The sequence below is a fragment of the Chenopodium album genome, chromosome 11 (assembly GCF_948465745.1).
Source record: "Chenopodium album chromosome 11, dcCheAlbu1.1, whole genome shotgun sequence".
In the NCBI taxonomy this organism is placed as follows: Eukaryota; Viridiplantae; Streptophyta; class Magnoliopsida; order Caryophyllales; family Amaranthaceae; genus Chenopodium; species Chenopodium album.
In genome coordinates, this window is record NC_137844.1 from 8,013,018 (window position 1) to 8,029,212 (window position 16,195).

At 33.7% G+C, this 16,195-nt stretch overlaps 1 protein-coding gene and 1 long non-coding RNA gene across 2 annotated transcripts; one reads left to right on the forward strand and one right to left on the reverse strand.

The window, feature by feature from the left end:
* Window positions 1-3,345: 3,345 nt before the first annotated feature.
* Window positions 3,346-14,736, reverse strand: LOC145567314 (uncharacterized). The gene is made up of 4 exons (XM_081626572.1): window positions 14,279-14,736; window positions 11,239-11,277; window positions 4,097-4,181; window positions 3,346-3,802 (listed from the first exon to the last, which is right to left on the reverse strand). Exons 1-4 carry the CDS (start codon window positions 14,642-14,644, stop codon window positions 3,720-3,722), a joined length of 573 nt encoding a protein of 190 aa, XP_081482698.1. The 5' UTR covers window positions 14,645-14,736; the 3' UTR covers window positions 3,346-3,719.
* LOC145567315 (uncharacterized) lies at window positions 4,532-6,206 on the forward strand. The gene is made up of 2 exons (XR_014095550.1): window positions 4,532-5,763; window positions 5,863-6,206. It is a non-coding gene; the product is annotated as an uncharacterized LOC145567315 (long non-coding RNA).
* Window positions 14,737-16,195: the final 1,459 nt, after the last annotated feature.

The window sequence follows — 16,195 nt, forward strand, 5'->3', positions numbered from 1 at the left end:
GAGATCACATGAAAAATCCACAAAAGTTGTCCCATATTGAAGAACAATAGAAGACATAAATTACTTTATAGAATCTTTTTGATTTAATTAAAAAAAAAAAAAAACTTTATAGAATTGACAAATTCCTCTTGGCATATTGTTCTCATAAGTGCCAAATTAGCCTTATTTGACAATTGATGAATTCGACAATTGATGAACTTGATATGGTCTTAGTGATGGCGGTCTAACCGAGTAATCCCTGATCGAACCCCTTAAGTATCCTCCTGACTGAGTAACTTGAGTAACCCCTACCACATAGTGTGGCCAGCTACATATAAAATTTGTCATGTTGAAATCTCATAAGTGTATTCGTTGTTCCATGTAAGAGGAATTGAATAAGAGAGAAATATATACTCTATAAGCTTGATGGTTACATCTCCTATTACTATATGTCTATATTACAATCTTAGGATGATGTCTCATTTAGTAGTCATTTGAACTTAAGTCATTAAGTGACCACGTCCATATTACAATAATTTTAGGATAGAATCGCGCTAAACTTATTATTACTCACCCTTAAGCTCTCTTCATGCTTAGCTTGTGCCTTTTGGTAGGCCAACAATTACATTGATCAAACTTTAACATTATCCTCCTTTACCTCCAAAAGGAAAGCACGAAAAATTTAAACGATACCGTGTAAGGAAAAGATCCCAAAAATAAAGTCAAAAACTAGAGGCTGAGAAGTGATGTAATATCCACCAAGTAACTTATATAGAGATTGTATTAGTGAATTTTGACAATTAGTCAAATAAAAAAACTTTCACAAGAGATGATAGCATTAACACATCCATGGCCTATGAAAATGAGGAAAAATGCTCCACTCTTCAAAATCAAAAGTGAAAAAAGGTTTTAGCCACTAAAAAAGTTAAAAGCCCTCTTTAATTGTACTTATCACACTTGTTATGCAAGATTAAAAAAAAAAATTATAAATTAGCATAGAGGTAAATATAAATTTAATATTTAAAAAATATATATTTTGACCATGTTTCGGTTTATCTACATTAGAAAAATGCCATAAGTCAACTCACTTTAGTAAGTTATAGGCAAAGCTTCAAAAGTATTAATTCTATTTTTTTCCAAATCTTAACAATATAATATTGATGTTTTTATTTATTTTTTTATTTAATTATTTATATTTTATATCAAATAATGATGTGAATTTGAGTGAAACTATGTATACGATGTAGTTGAGACTTGAGAGATACAAGGATCTCTTCGTGTCTGATCCGATCCCTAAGAGAATTTGATCTTATGACTTTGAAAATAAGCTTACAATTAACTTCATTGGTAAAATTAGGGTTTCTAGTTTTCTAATGCATACTAGAATACTAGAAGTAGAAGCCACGTTGGTGTCCAAACTCCAAATGCACACTTGCTAATGTAATGATTAAGCAGCTTTTTAAAGCATTTAGCAATATTTATTAGTGCGTCTTCTATGCTTTAAAAATCCTTAATTGTTAGTATAATGGGGTACATTGATTGTATTTGGACTGGAATTGTTTAAGTGTTAAGATTTGGTTGAGTTGGCATGAAACTACCCTATCTAATTTAACATTTTTAGATTTGACAAGAACCTAAATAATGATACCTATAATGAAATTAATCTTATTTAATTATGCACTAGAGTTTAAATCTCACTTGTGGGAAGGCTTATCATAATCAATAGTTGATCAAAATTGTTCCAGACAGTAAAGAAACCAATGAATTTGATAAGAGATCATAAAGATAAATTCAAATTATAATCATTTGCATTCTAAAGAAAGATTATCCTAGTAAGTTTCAATTCCCACAATTTTTAGTTGAGAGAGTCATAATTGAAAAATAATGTAGTCGAATTCAATTTCAAGGATCACTTTCAAATTCTCAATACTCTGTATAAATAAAACAAACATTTATTAAATCAACATGGATATTAAATGACTATATATGTCTTGTGATAGTTAATACTCTTCTAGAGTATACACTACACCTTCCAAACTACATCCATACATGATCTACCATTCCTTAATTATCTTGTTACAAATTACAAGATAGAGTGGATTCGAACCTTTGGCCTATCGAACACATTCCCTCAGATATTAAGCGAAGACCTCATTGGTAATTGCTATAGTTGTTTGTCTATTTTGTCAACATTTATCTTAAAAACAATAAGAATAAAAAAAATAAAATAAAAAAAAAAGTATACAACAAAGATGGTCAAACACTTCTCAATAGAAATCCACTAAGGGCCTGTTCACATTTACTTAATTTCAATTTAGTTCAGTTCAGCTTTTAATTTCCCTCTCTCATAAAATATTCATTTCAGCTCATTTCAGTTCAGTTCAACTCCAATCACTTCAGTTCAGTTCAGCTCAGCTCAATAAATGTGAACAGGTCCTAACAAAGAACATTCATATAAGTCAACCTTTCTAATCTTATCTTTTACTTCGTTCATAGTAATGTAACTTTTTTCCTCTTATTGGAATTTCAATTTATACTTTAGAGTTAACTCTAAGTTTTTGTTTTTCCTGGTCAAAGTTAAATCACTTTTTTGAGTTTTTCTTTTGAATTTTCATGGTTCTTTCCATATCATCATGCTTCTCCTAGTCTCCGTCATGTAAGTATGTGTGAAAGCTAAAAAGTTCCAGTCACGCCATCATTTTAGTAAAAATTGGGCAAAAATAAAAGAGTTGAGGGGTTAATTGTAAGGCTGAGTAAAACTATCCGAAAAACCGAAAATCCGAAAAATCGATCCGTAACCGTTCCGAAAATTAGGGTACCCGATCCGATAACCATGACGGTTCAGGTACCCGTTTCGATAATTTGTTATCGAGTATGGTTATTGGGTATCAAATTAAAATTAATGGCTACCCGATCCGATCCAATAAGCATTTTTTTGCTTTTTTTCCAACTTAATTTTTTTTTTTTTTAAATCTAAACTCTTACTTTACATCATAATTACTTTATAATATCAATAATTAGTAATATTAATAATAATTTAGTCAAATTAATATGGTATTGTTGTTAATTAGTGGTAAACTATATCATAATAACTATATATTTAAGTTTAATTATCATTATTGGATATATTATTGGGTACCCGATAACCAATCCGAAAATACGGGTACCCAAAGTCCGGGTACCCGAACTTATCGGTTCGGGTTATGGATATCACTTTTAGGGATTTTGGTTATCGGGTACTCGAACCGTTGTTAATTGCACAACTTTTAAAGTTTAAGGGTTATTTTGCTCAACTGAAAAATTAATGGGACAACTTATATTAAAAGATTGGAATAAAAGATGAGGTAGAAACAGATATATGTAAAACCTTTTTTTTTTTTTCTTTCTAATTATTAACAGTAATTACAGTGTTATTCTAAACCTATAAACAATTGCATCATCATACATCAGACATCCGAAAAAATCTATCAGAGTATACAAGTTACGACAGCTTTTGCTAAATGCTAGGTAATGATCATCTCTTAATGAACAACTAACAAAAACCATGAGCATTAAGGTGGAACTAAGATTGTTTTGTGAACATAAAACGCAAGAACAACATCAATTCTGCGTTGTTACTGAATTCTACATACACCTGATTCTGCTCCTCGATGAACTATGACTCCATGAGCATCTAGGAGGAACTAAGAATGTTTTATGAGCATATAACATGAGGACCTATTTGCTATCATTCAGTGTTGTTACTGAATTCTACATCCACCTGAATCTTCTCCTCGACGAACATTACCAAATGCCGACAACTCAAGGAGGTCCATGTCACGGCCTGCAAATTTGTTCCAGAATAGTAACAATAATGAGGAAGCTACAGGGGCTGTTACACAAAAGATCAGCAGAAATCCAATTTATAAAGCATGGATTAGGATAGAAAAAAGAAAATCTATCTACACAAATATTGACAACTAACACATTCATGATTCAGATTACATTTCATTACAATGTACTTTGTAGCACCTAAGATCATGCAAGTGAAATGCACAAATGCCACAAAATATGACCAGAATACCAGATTGATTTATGCGTCTAATAAAGCGAGTGCAGAATGCAGATAGCTATATACCTGAAACTCGACAATAGGAACTCTTTTGTATCAGATCTGCTCTGGATATGTCAGTTCGATTCCCTTTTGAGCGATTAACAGTAGCCTGATATGATGAATAGCACATACATGATCAATGTGGTTCGAGATAATGAGAAGATTCTGAGAACTAAAATTCTTAAGAGTTACATTTCAACTTCCAACATGAGGAAGACAATAAAACAAAGTTGTGGAAGGTTGCATGAAAATATGAAATGACAAAGTGAAAGTGACGTGATGTGCAGCCACCACAACATTTAAAATTTTCATTAACATTAACAAAAAAGCACACAAAACAAACTAGGACTTACCATTGATAGCCTGCCTGCAATGAATCTATTGCCACCAAGGCACCAATTAAGTTGATTAAGGGCTATGTCTCCAAAGCCTAATATTATAAAAGGGAAATGCCAAACGTTGTTGCTATCACACTTTGGTAAAATGTCAAAATCTTAGGCATCTCTCCTGGTTATATTCTAACTCTTCATTTGGCCTAATACACTCATATTGACATGACAGGCTTGACAGCTCATTTTAACACCCAAAATTATGTGTGACTTGCTCTTGGAAGCACTAAGAAGTATGATCGTTTGATATTTATTCCTTTCCGAATCCATGCAAGTTGGCCACAATGCAAAGAGTCCAGGCTTAATTTCAACATCATAGATGAGGGTTAAGAACAAAAGGCAACATTTAAAGGCTTTGTTCCTTGATCGAAGGATACATACTCCCTCTGTTCACATTATAAAAATAACAATCACATATGCTACCACTGTTTCCAAAAACAAAAATCAATCGATGAGAGTGATGATGCGGTAAATGGGTGTAAGAACAAGGTGAATTAAGTAAGAGAGAAAGTGTAAAAGGTGGCTAGGTGTGAGAAAAAAGGTGGATATAGTAAGAGAGAGTAAGTGGAAAGATGCAAATATTGTGGGGTAAGAGGGGTAAGTAGTAAAAGGGGTTGCCAAAACTGGGATAAAGTGAAAGTGTTACGAAGTAATAACTTTCTGAGACTGAAGAAACAGAAATCAGTAAGAACTTTCGGAATCGGGGGTAGTACTAATTTAGGGTGTTAGGGAAAAAAGGCCACATAGTCTAAATCAGTAATGGTTGAAATTATATTACTTAAAATAAACTTACTATTCCCTTTGTCCATATTAGTTTACCCCATTTTCCATAAAAGGGTGTCCCTCAAATATGAACACGGAACAGACTATTAGGAACTGAGGGAATAATTTATAATGGAAGTGGGAAGGATGATTGCAAATTTGCAATTATAACAATTCTTTCAGTAATATTGCCAAATATGAAAGGTTAATTGAGGTCTAGTAATATTTATTAACTCTACACTTTTACCCAGAGTTAGGAGATCTTTGTGCAAGTTCTCAAATCATTAAATTTAATTATTAAAATGTAAGACGCCTCAATCTACACCCAAACACCTAAAACTAGATCTGAGTAACATAGTTTCTAGTTAAAACCAGTGATACGAGGAACGTGGGACGTTAGGGCGAATCCCGTCCTGAGTCGTTCGTTCCGAATCGCGGAACGATCGCGTCCCAAATCGCAGCGGTTCGCGTCTCAGATCGGTGGTCATGGCGTTTCCTTTTTCTTCTTCAAGTGTTGCAAAATTAAGGCACTTGTCACAGGTTTTTCATCAAAATAAGTTAGGGCTTTTATTTGAATGATGAAATCGAGTGTTCTGCTGTGCTTGATTTTGATTTTTGTTATATTTTTCAAATTTTCAGATTCAAGGAAGGTATGAAAAGGAATTGGTCGGGGAGTTCAAAGGTTGAAGACGGTTTACAGTACAAAACGCACAACTGTTGCAGTACTCTTTATTGGAGTGGGGGCCATCATCTATTTTTTATTAATTTATTTTTCATTTATATATATTTTTTTAAAAGGTGTGTGGTGTGGTTGGCTGGTTGCACATGGGAAACTAGCAAAGATTGAAATTTTCAACCAATATTGAATTTTTTTTAGTATCAGTGCACTGGTTTTACAAGTTACTAGAATAAAGTACTTCGTATTAAAGTATTACTTGTATTTTGATTACAAGAAATTAAATTTTAAATGTGTTGGTGCAGCCCTCCTAAGTGTATTACTTGCATAATTTATACGAGGGTCTATAACAAAGGATGATTCTCGTCAAAAATAATAATAACAAAGGATGATTAAAATACTTCTCATCAAAATAAAAATTTTAAAAAATAACTAAAATTTTAAAATACTAACCTATAACTAAATAATAATTATACTATGAATGATCGATAAAAAGGATATATATGATCGTACTATGCGTGATTAAAATGAACTAATTAATCATACTATGAATGATCGATCGAAAAAGGATATGATCATATATACTATCAACATTTGATCAAAAAGATAAATGACTACACATGGAATGACACCTATATAATAGTATCAAACTATGAATGATCGATAAAAAAGAATTGATTGTACTATGACTAATCGATAAAAAGGATATGATCGTACTATGCGTGGTTGATAAAAATGAACTAATTATACTATGATTGATCGATCGAAAAAGGATATGATCATATATAATATCGACATTTGATCAAAAAGATATATGACTATACATAGAATGACACCTACATAATAGTATCATATACTATGAATGATCGTTAAAAATAAAAGAATTGATCGTAGTTCGTACTATGACTAATCGATAAAAAGTATATGATCGTAGAAAGTATAGTGTTATACAATGAATGATCGATAAAAAGGAATTCATCGTATTACGAAACATCGATAAAAGGTATATTATCGTATATAGTATGAGTGGTCGATCAAAAAGGATATATGAACATGCATAGTATGTCACATACATATTAGGGTTATATTGATATATATACTATGAGTGTTTGGTAAAAAGAAATTGATCATACTACGACAGATCGATAAAAGGTATATAATCGTATATACTATGAGTGGTCGATCAAAAAGGATATATGAACATACATTTTAGGGTTATATTGATATATATACTATGAATGATCGGTAAAAACAAATTGATCATACTACGACAGATCGATAAAAGGTATATGATCGTATATACTATGAGTGGTCGATCAAAAAGGATATATGAACATACATTTTAGGGTTATATTGATATATATACTATGAATGATCGGTAAAAACAAATTGATCATACTACGACAGATCGATAAAAGGTATATGATCGTATATACTATGAGTGGTCGATCAAAAAGGATATATGAACATACATAGTATGTCACATACATTTTAGGGTTATATTGATATATATACTATGAATGATCGGTAAAAACAAATTGATCATACTACGACAAATCGATAAAAGGTATATGATCGTATATACTATGAGTGGTCGATCAAAAAGTATATATGAACATACATATTAGGGTTATATTGATATATATACTATGAATGATCGGTAAAAAGAATTGATCATTACTACGACAGATCGATAAAAGGCATATGATCGTATATACTATGAGTGGTCGATCAAAAAAGATATATGAACATACATATTAGGGTTATATTGATATATATACTATGAATGATCGGTAAAAAGGAATTGATCATACTACGACAGATCGATAAAAGGCATATGATCGTATATACTATGAGTGGTCGATCAAAAAGGATATATGAACATACATAGTATGTCACATACATTTTAGGGTTATATTGTTATATATACTATGAATGATCGGTAAAATGGAATTGATCATACTACGATTGATCGATAAAAAGTATGTAATCGTATAAAAAGGAATTGATCGATAAAAAGGAATTGATCGATATGGAGTACTATGAATGATCGATAAAAAGGAATTGATCATACTACGATTGATCGATAAAAAGTATGTATAATCGTATAAAAAGGAATTGATCGTCTAAAAAGGAATTGATCGATAAAAAGGAATTGATCGATACGGAGTACTATAAATGATCGATAAAAAGGAATTGATCATACTACGATTGATCTATAAAAAGTATACGTGGTTATATATACGGAGTATTGTATTATACGGAGTATTATTTTATAATATCAGTTTATAATATTAGTGGGAAAAAGGATCAAAAGGAAATAAAGGAGGTAATGAAGAGACGTATTCATTATTTCAATTTTCAATTTTCAATTTACAGAAAGCTTGAAGCTCAAACGACATGCCCATTCAACTACTCTACAAGTCTATCATCTATATATTCAATGTCTATTACTCTGTTTCAGTATACAAAAATACAAAACACATCTCCATTAATCAAAACAAATTCAAGCACCCAAAAATGCCTTTTGGCAAAAACAAATCCAAGCAAAGAAAGCCCACTGAAACTTCACAAAGAAACCAAACACAAAATCAACCTTCAACAGAAGAGTTCGATGATTTGGAAAATGAAAATCAACCTACAGAAGCTGAACCAAATCATGGAGTGCCCACTACTGACAATAAGCAAAAACCTCTATTAGATGAAATTATTCCAATAGTGGGAGGAGAGAAAGGGAAAAATGCAGGAGGAACGAAGAAATGGTCTTGCAAGCATTGCAAAAAATCATACAGCAGCTCATACACAAGAATACATCAACATTTTTTTGGTAGTGTTGGGAAAAAAGCAGAGATTGCTCGATGTACTGTGGTGATGGCGAATAGAGAATTGCTTCAAAGCATACGAAAGAAAGTTGAGGAGGCTGAGCAAGCAGGTATTTCCCCATCAGTATCCAAATCGAGTATAAAAAATAAACTTCCAGGAACTAGTAACACTCCTATAGCAGATGCATTTGGTATTGTTGAGCGTAATGATGTCGACAAATCGATTGTTCGTTTTCTTTGTGCTAATGGGATTCCATTCAATGTATTAAGAAGTCCAGAATTTTCTACTATGGTAAAGGCCTTGATCCATGCTCCAAAGGACTACAAGCCTCCATCGGCTGACAGAGCAAGGACATCCTTACTAGACGAAGTTAAGCGAGATGTCGAGAAAGAATTGGCCCCAATTAAAGACACTTGGACCACACAAGGAACTTCAATCGTTTCCGATGGATGGACGAATGTGAAGCGTGAACCACTAATCAACGTGGTTGCATCCAATAGCCGCGGTTCTATGTTTCTATATGCGGATGACTTCACAGGGGTGGAGAAAACGGGGAAGGCTATAGCAGATTACTTACTTGATGCAATAGAAGAAGTCGGGCCGTCAAATGTTCTGCAAGTAGTAACTGACAATGCTGCAAACTGCAAGGCTGCTGGAAGAGAAATAGAAAAGGTACACAAGCACATTTTTTGGTCCCCTTGTGTCGTGCATACACTTAATCTAATCTGTAAGGATATTGCTACTGCTTTTCCATGGGTTAGTAACACGTACATTAAAGGGAAAAACATTGTGAAGTATTTTTTGAATCATACTCATGCTCATGCTATCTTTAAATCACAATCTGGACTTGGGTTATTGAAAGTAGCAAAAACAAGGTTCGCATCTCATTATTTGTTGTTGAAAAGAATATCCCAATGTAGGGAATCATTAGCTGCTACAGTAGCTATGAGGGCTTGGAAAGATTGGGTCAATTCAGGGGATGAGAAAACAAGAGAAATGGGAAAAGAAATTGCTGCCACTGTAGGGGACGAAGACTTTTGGGATGAGGTTGAAAATATTCTGGCTATCACTAAGCCAATTTACTTGATGATTAAATTTGCTGATGGTGAAGGACAAAAAATGGGAGAGGTGTATGAAAAAATGGATTGTATGATTGGAGATGTTGGAGACGTAATGAAAGATAATAAACATAGAGATGATATGAACAAAATGAATGAAATCTTGGTATCACGTTGGGAAAAAATGAACATTCCCATGCATTGTTTAGGATTTGCATTAAACCCTTTTTTTTATGACTCAAACTATTTGCAAACTCCGGCTCCGGGAGGGGAGGCTAGGCGAGCACCGAATTTTGATAAGGAAGTTGTTGATGGAGTTTTAACAGCATTTGATAAAATAGGGGAAACTGAAGAAGAAAAAAGAATGTTACGCCAACAACTAGCTAAGTTCCAAGCCAAAGAAGGTATATTTGGGTCACTTGCTGCAAAAATAGATGCGGTAACAATGTCTCCTGTTTCTTGGTGGTCCACTTATGGAGCGGAGACTCCTGAATTAGCTGAGATTGCAATCAAAGTTCTGTCACAGCCCATTAGTAGCTCGTCTGCGGAGAGGGTGTGGAGCACTTATGCGTTCATTCACAATACAAAGAGAAATCGGTTGAATTCCGTTCGAGCTGACAAGTTGGTTTTTATTCATTGTAATGTTAGATTAATTTCCCGTTTCACAAGCAGCTATAAAGAAGGCCCTTATAGAAAATGGGATATTAATCCAGAGGATTCATTCATAGAGAGTTCACCACTTGCACTTGAGGATATGAGATGGAGAGATGATTTACAGGAAGCTAATGCCACACCTATGACATTTGCATGTAAGAGGCAAAGATATGGAGATTGAAACCTAAAAATATTTTGATGATGTAAGTTAGAGTTGAGACTTGAGAGTTAAGCATGTGTTAAGCATTTTTAGCTTTGTTTTTTCAGTTTTTATGTAATCAGATTTTGAGATCGAAATGCATTAATGGTTATTAATATTTTAATTTTATTTAAATACAATTTATCTTTGTTTTTTCATTTTTTTATTTTAAAAATATATATTAAACTAAACACCAAACGTTCCCGATTCACTCAAGGTAGCGTTTCCCGTTTCCGTTTCCGTCCCACGTTTCGTATCGAATTTCGTTCCTTGTATCCTTGGTTAAAACTAGATCTGAGAAACATAGTTTCAAGTCCCCTTTGTGCTTCATTGGTGTCATTCCCACTATTTTAGCCTTTTCAAATCTTCTGTCTGATTGTCTGGTCAGTCCCCAGATAACTTCGTACTCAAATTACATATTGCTCATCAAATTCATAGGGTAACCAGCTAATCACACAAAATGTTAAGAAGTGTAGCTTTGTAAGAGGGGGTCGGGGTTGGGGAAACAAATGCATGCACACTCTATGTGCAACTCATGGTTGGAAGAAAATAAAAAATAAGAAAAATCAATGTGAGGATAATTCATATGCACAAGATTAGAGTACCTGTAAAACCTGACAATTCTCCAGTGTACTTTTTCCCCCCTGAAAATAAAAGCATCTGATAAGAAGAATATCATTATCAAATACGAACAATGAAAAATAAAACTAAGCTTATAGAAGGTTCACAACAAAGCACTCTGTTGCCAAACCAATACCTAAAGATATCTCCCAACTGGATAACAAAGATCAATTATAGAGACAAGAGGGGCCCAGATAAGGTAAGCAAAGTGAGAGATTATAAACCTGCAATTACATAGACTAGCCAACTTGCTAAAAATTCTGATCTACAGCACTAAATTAGGTACACCATATGCACAAACACTTATCAGAGAGGGATATTGTTAAAATTTTAGAGAAAATAAAACAGGTTCAAGAAAACCCAACCACCCGTAAGAAGGAGAGTTTGGACATCTACAAGATCAAAGGAGGTCCCATCTAAAACCCATTAGTGATATGAATAAATCCTCAAGCTTATAATAGTTATAAAGTGGTTATGTTCTCCCTTCTTCCCTATAGTGGAACCCTAACACGTGCAATGAAGGGGATTCCACAGGTGCACTTTTTAAGATTTAAGTTTCAAGCAACGATCTTGAACAATATTGTTGAAAATTAAAAACTTGGATTTAGTCACTGGAATCTCTTTACAAAGTGTGCAATCAATTCTGTGCAAACCCTGCCACACTTATAATTTCGCAAACAAAATAACTGCCAAGTTGATAGAAATTTAAAAGAAATATTTGTAATTGGGTTGTATTTGAAATAACTCGGTGAGTCTGTGTTGTTAGAGCACGTAACAATAGCTCACAATGATCTTTGTTAAAAATTTGACATGTATAAGACTATTTTACTCTCCATCCTCTACACACTTGATTTTCAAAAAGCACTATGGCAAGGAAAGAAAAACACAAACAGACAAAAATGGTCATATGCTAACACTATGTTTGGATAAGAATAGTGAAGTGCAAGGGAAGGGAAGAAAAAAGGGGAAAGGAAACGTTGGTGAGGGGAGGGAGAAGGTGACCTATTTTCCTTTCAAATCTCTCCAACAATGGAGGATGTGTTCGCAAACATTTTTCCAGTACAATTGGCCGAATATGGGAGCTTAGAGCCTTACACATAGGCTTTCTAAATCTACTCTCTACTGTTTACTTTCAATAGTCAGTACATTATAGAATTTGACATCCTTATTTATTCCTGAACTAGTAGCATTTTTCCTATTGTGATTACATTTAAGGCCAATCTTATTAAAGAGAAAATACAACTTCAAATCAAACAATAATCATTAATGCTAGAATGGGTTTAGTCAAGTCATTGTCTAGCAAACCAGAATAAGATTTTACTGTGGGATTCAAAGTGGCTTACAGAAAATGTCGAAATTTCTACTATCAAGTCTAATGCACCTGTGACTAGCAAAGATAATAGTAAAGAGTAAAGACGCTAGAGGCAAAACGGGATCAGAGTGGTATTTGGAGAAAAATCATGGGTAGCGGGCTGGCAGTAAAGATGTTTGCTGTGTCATTTATTATTTTGATACATATAAATGCCTAAAGAGTCTATTCAACCAATCCCTCCTCTCCAGTTGATTCTAAAGAGATATATGAACATGATAGAATTTTGAGGGAGACATGGAAGGTCATTTGCAAAAATGAATATTGAAATGAAGGATCATGTAACAATTCAAAAGAATAGGGTTATCCAACAGTTAATAGTCAATTAAGGTTCATTGTCTAATTTGCTAAATTTCATGGATGGGATTTTTAAGAAATTATGTACCAAGGTGTAGCAGTGCAAGTTGAGGATAGAGGCAATTTTATATGTTTCAATTTTATATTCATGAATTCGCACACAGAACAAAGACAATGATAAACCACCCAACTCAATCCCTTTCAATGAAAGTGTTATTGACATTGTTGTAGACCCCAAAGATGATAAGAGAGAAGCAACATTGAGAATTGCAATATTGGATAAACATGATATCATTTGTATGAAATACAGATGAGGATAGATCCAAACTTAGAGATGACTTGGTGATGAGTAGAAACAAAATGATAAAAGAGAAGACAAATAAAAAGTTGTCAGTGAAGGGATAGGTGTAGTGAATAATTCGTATGTCTAAATTGTAACTATTCACTAAACCTAGCCATTTCAATGTATAATAAGTACAAAAATGATTAGGATTGTCAAACACTCTAACTATGAGGAATACCACTAACAGTTTTTTCTAAATCATCAAACTCATCATCTTTGTTGTCATCCATCTCCATCTCCAAACTCTTCTAAGTTTGGATGTAACTCACTCAGACTGACACCTACTAGGTTCGGCTCCGTAAGTTTGTTAAGGTAGGGCAAAAGTTGAGATGTTACCAATCAATCATATCCACCTAATATTGCATTTCTTGATTTGCAAATTCTCTCACCATATCTAGAGTTACGATAATTTCAAAAGCCTCTACATCTTCATTAATTAGGTTTGAATTGAAAGTCGTGAAACATTTACACAGAGCAATTGTATTTCTTAGCACAAATTTCTTGAATAACCTCATGCACCATCATCTGTTGCCAATCAAACATATACAAAGTAATGTGACCTTTTTACCACACCTAGACCTACACTATACCTTGTGTAAGTTGTGTCATTGCTCGATACAATACCTTGGTACGTAATCTCTACTCAATTGAATTCCATTCAGAAATTGAGCAAATTAGGCAATGGACTTCAACCAACTCATAATTATGCTAGATAACTTGCACTTGTGAAAATGGGGCAAAGCCAATTTCGATTTCAGATAATGAAACAAGATTGCAAGAGCACAGACACAAATACAGCAGTTAAGCAACAGTCACATAGTAATCAAATTCACATCAATTCCCTCACATACCTAAATTAGAGTACATTGATATATAACATCTCAAATACAATAAGATCAACCAACAATAGTAAAGATTAAAAATTCAAGAAAACCCATCAAATTAGAGCAACAAACAAAGCTAAATAACTAATTGAAAGGGAAATTGTTCATAAAAATTGTTCTTAAAATCATACCTTGGAATAAGGAAGAATGTGGTCGTAATCATGGCACAAGCAACCAGGGCAACCAACAAGCTTACGGAAGACGATGTTCCCAAGTGGGTCCCTTCTCCAACGACTTGGGTCTCGACCCTTGATTTTCTCTGCCTTTTCCCAGCATTGTTGCTTCACACTGTACGGGAAGCTTCGTGGGTTGTACTCGGAATTTTCAGTGACTCGGAGTTCTTCGAACTCAGTGAATAGCTCGGTGGTGGTTTGGTCGGAGAGTGAAGCTGATGGAGGGGATATTTTGGAGGCGCGCGACGGTGAGGTGGTGGTGGTGCGTCCTCTGTTTCTTGGTGGAGAGGATTGGGCTCTTTTGTCCTCTCTTTTTGGTCTCATTTTTGTTGTGAAAATTATTGGATTTTTTTGGCTTCGATAAAATTATTTAATGAACATCAAAATATTGAAATGGAATTTGATTATTGATTAGTTGGTTCCTTTTTTTTTTTTGACAGGATTAGTTGGTTCCTTGGTTATGTATGTTTAATTTATAAATTTATGTTTAGAAAAAGTATGTGAGTTAAACTCACCGTAAAATTAGAGAGATTGCTTCAAGCATGTGGAGAGGGTTTTCAACGGATATGGAGTAAAATTTATATACTACTTTGAGTCTTTGGGGCAAGAACTCTCCAATCATAGTGAGAGGTTGCATACCAAGCCAAACTTGGTCTAATTATAAGGATTACATTTTCCAACCTTGAGGTTGGGGATTCAATCACTACTAGAGACATTTTGAGGGTGGAGATCTCTTACCCTTCCCTCTCATTCTCAAAGTGTGGACCAAAAACCGTTAGGATTAAGGTACGGTCAAAGTATTTCTCCTTATCTTAAAAAAATAGTAAGAGATTGTATAGTTGCACTAACAAAGTGGAGAGTTCGCACCAATGTGGAAACATCATACTACCTGACCCAAAACTCCATAAGGGTTGAGGTACGGTTAGAGTCTTTCTCCTTACCTAAAAAAAATAGTGAGAGTTTGCACAGTTGCACCAAGAAAGTGGAGAGTTTGCACAAATGTGGAAACTTCAGACTACCTTTTTGAGATATGTTGTTTCAATGAATACTACAAGAAGGGGGGTTGAATTGTAGTATGACAGATTTGTCAAACTTTTTGTAGAAATAAAAACAAGTAAGTTAAAGGAACTGAAAGTGCAAGAGAGATTTTATGTGGAAAACTCCTTAGCCCTAAAAAAGGAGAAAAACCACGACCACTTAGGATTTTAGGAAAAGGAACTTCACTAAAATAAGGCAAAAGGATCTATTACAAACTAAAGACTCTAACTTTGAGTTCCTCAACGAACCCAAAGCCCCAAGGAACAAGTCACCCAACTTTGAGTTCCTATCTTCTCTTTCTCACTTCTCTTTCTCCTAAACAGAAGTTCACTCAAACTTCCCAATTCCCCAAATTACAACTCGAAAGAATAAACTCTAATATAAGAACATAGAACACACTTTTTCCCTAATGTAGAATTGGACTCTTGATTCAATTTAAAGGAAACAAAAACTGAAATCTATTTGAGCAAGGGTGAATTTTTCCAAGTGAAATCATCTGACTATTTATAGACCAAAATTCGTTTTGGAAAAACTTCTTTGTACAGCTTGTCCATGATGCCACTACTCCAACCCACTAACAAGAACATGTCCTAAAATTAAGGACATGAACTCCTTAATGTGCAAGACCCCATGATATGAGAAAAATCATGGGGAGTAGGCCACAAGTTTTGAAAAACTAAAATCATATTTTATTTTGCAAACTGGATATTTTGAAATTAAAAAGAAATAAAATCCTTTTTATGAAAAGATAATTTTTTAAACACCAACTGCTTTTCTAAAAACATGCATAGCACAATTCTATCCTTTAGACCAATTCCACATAGTTAATTATGAGCG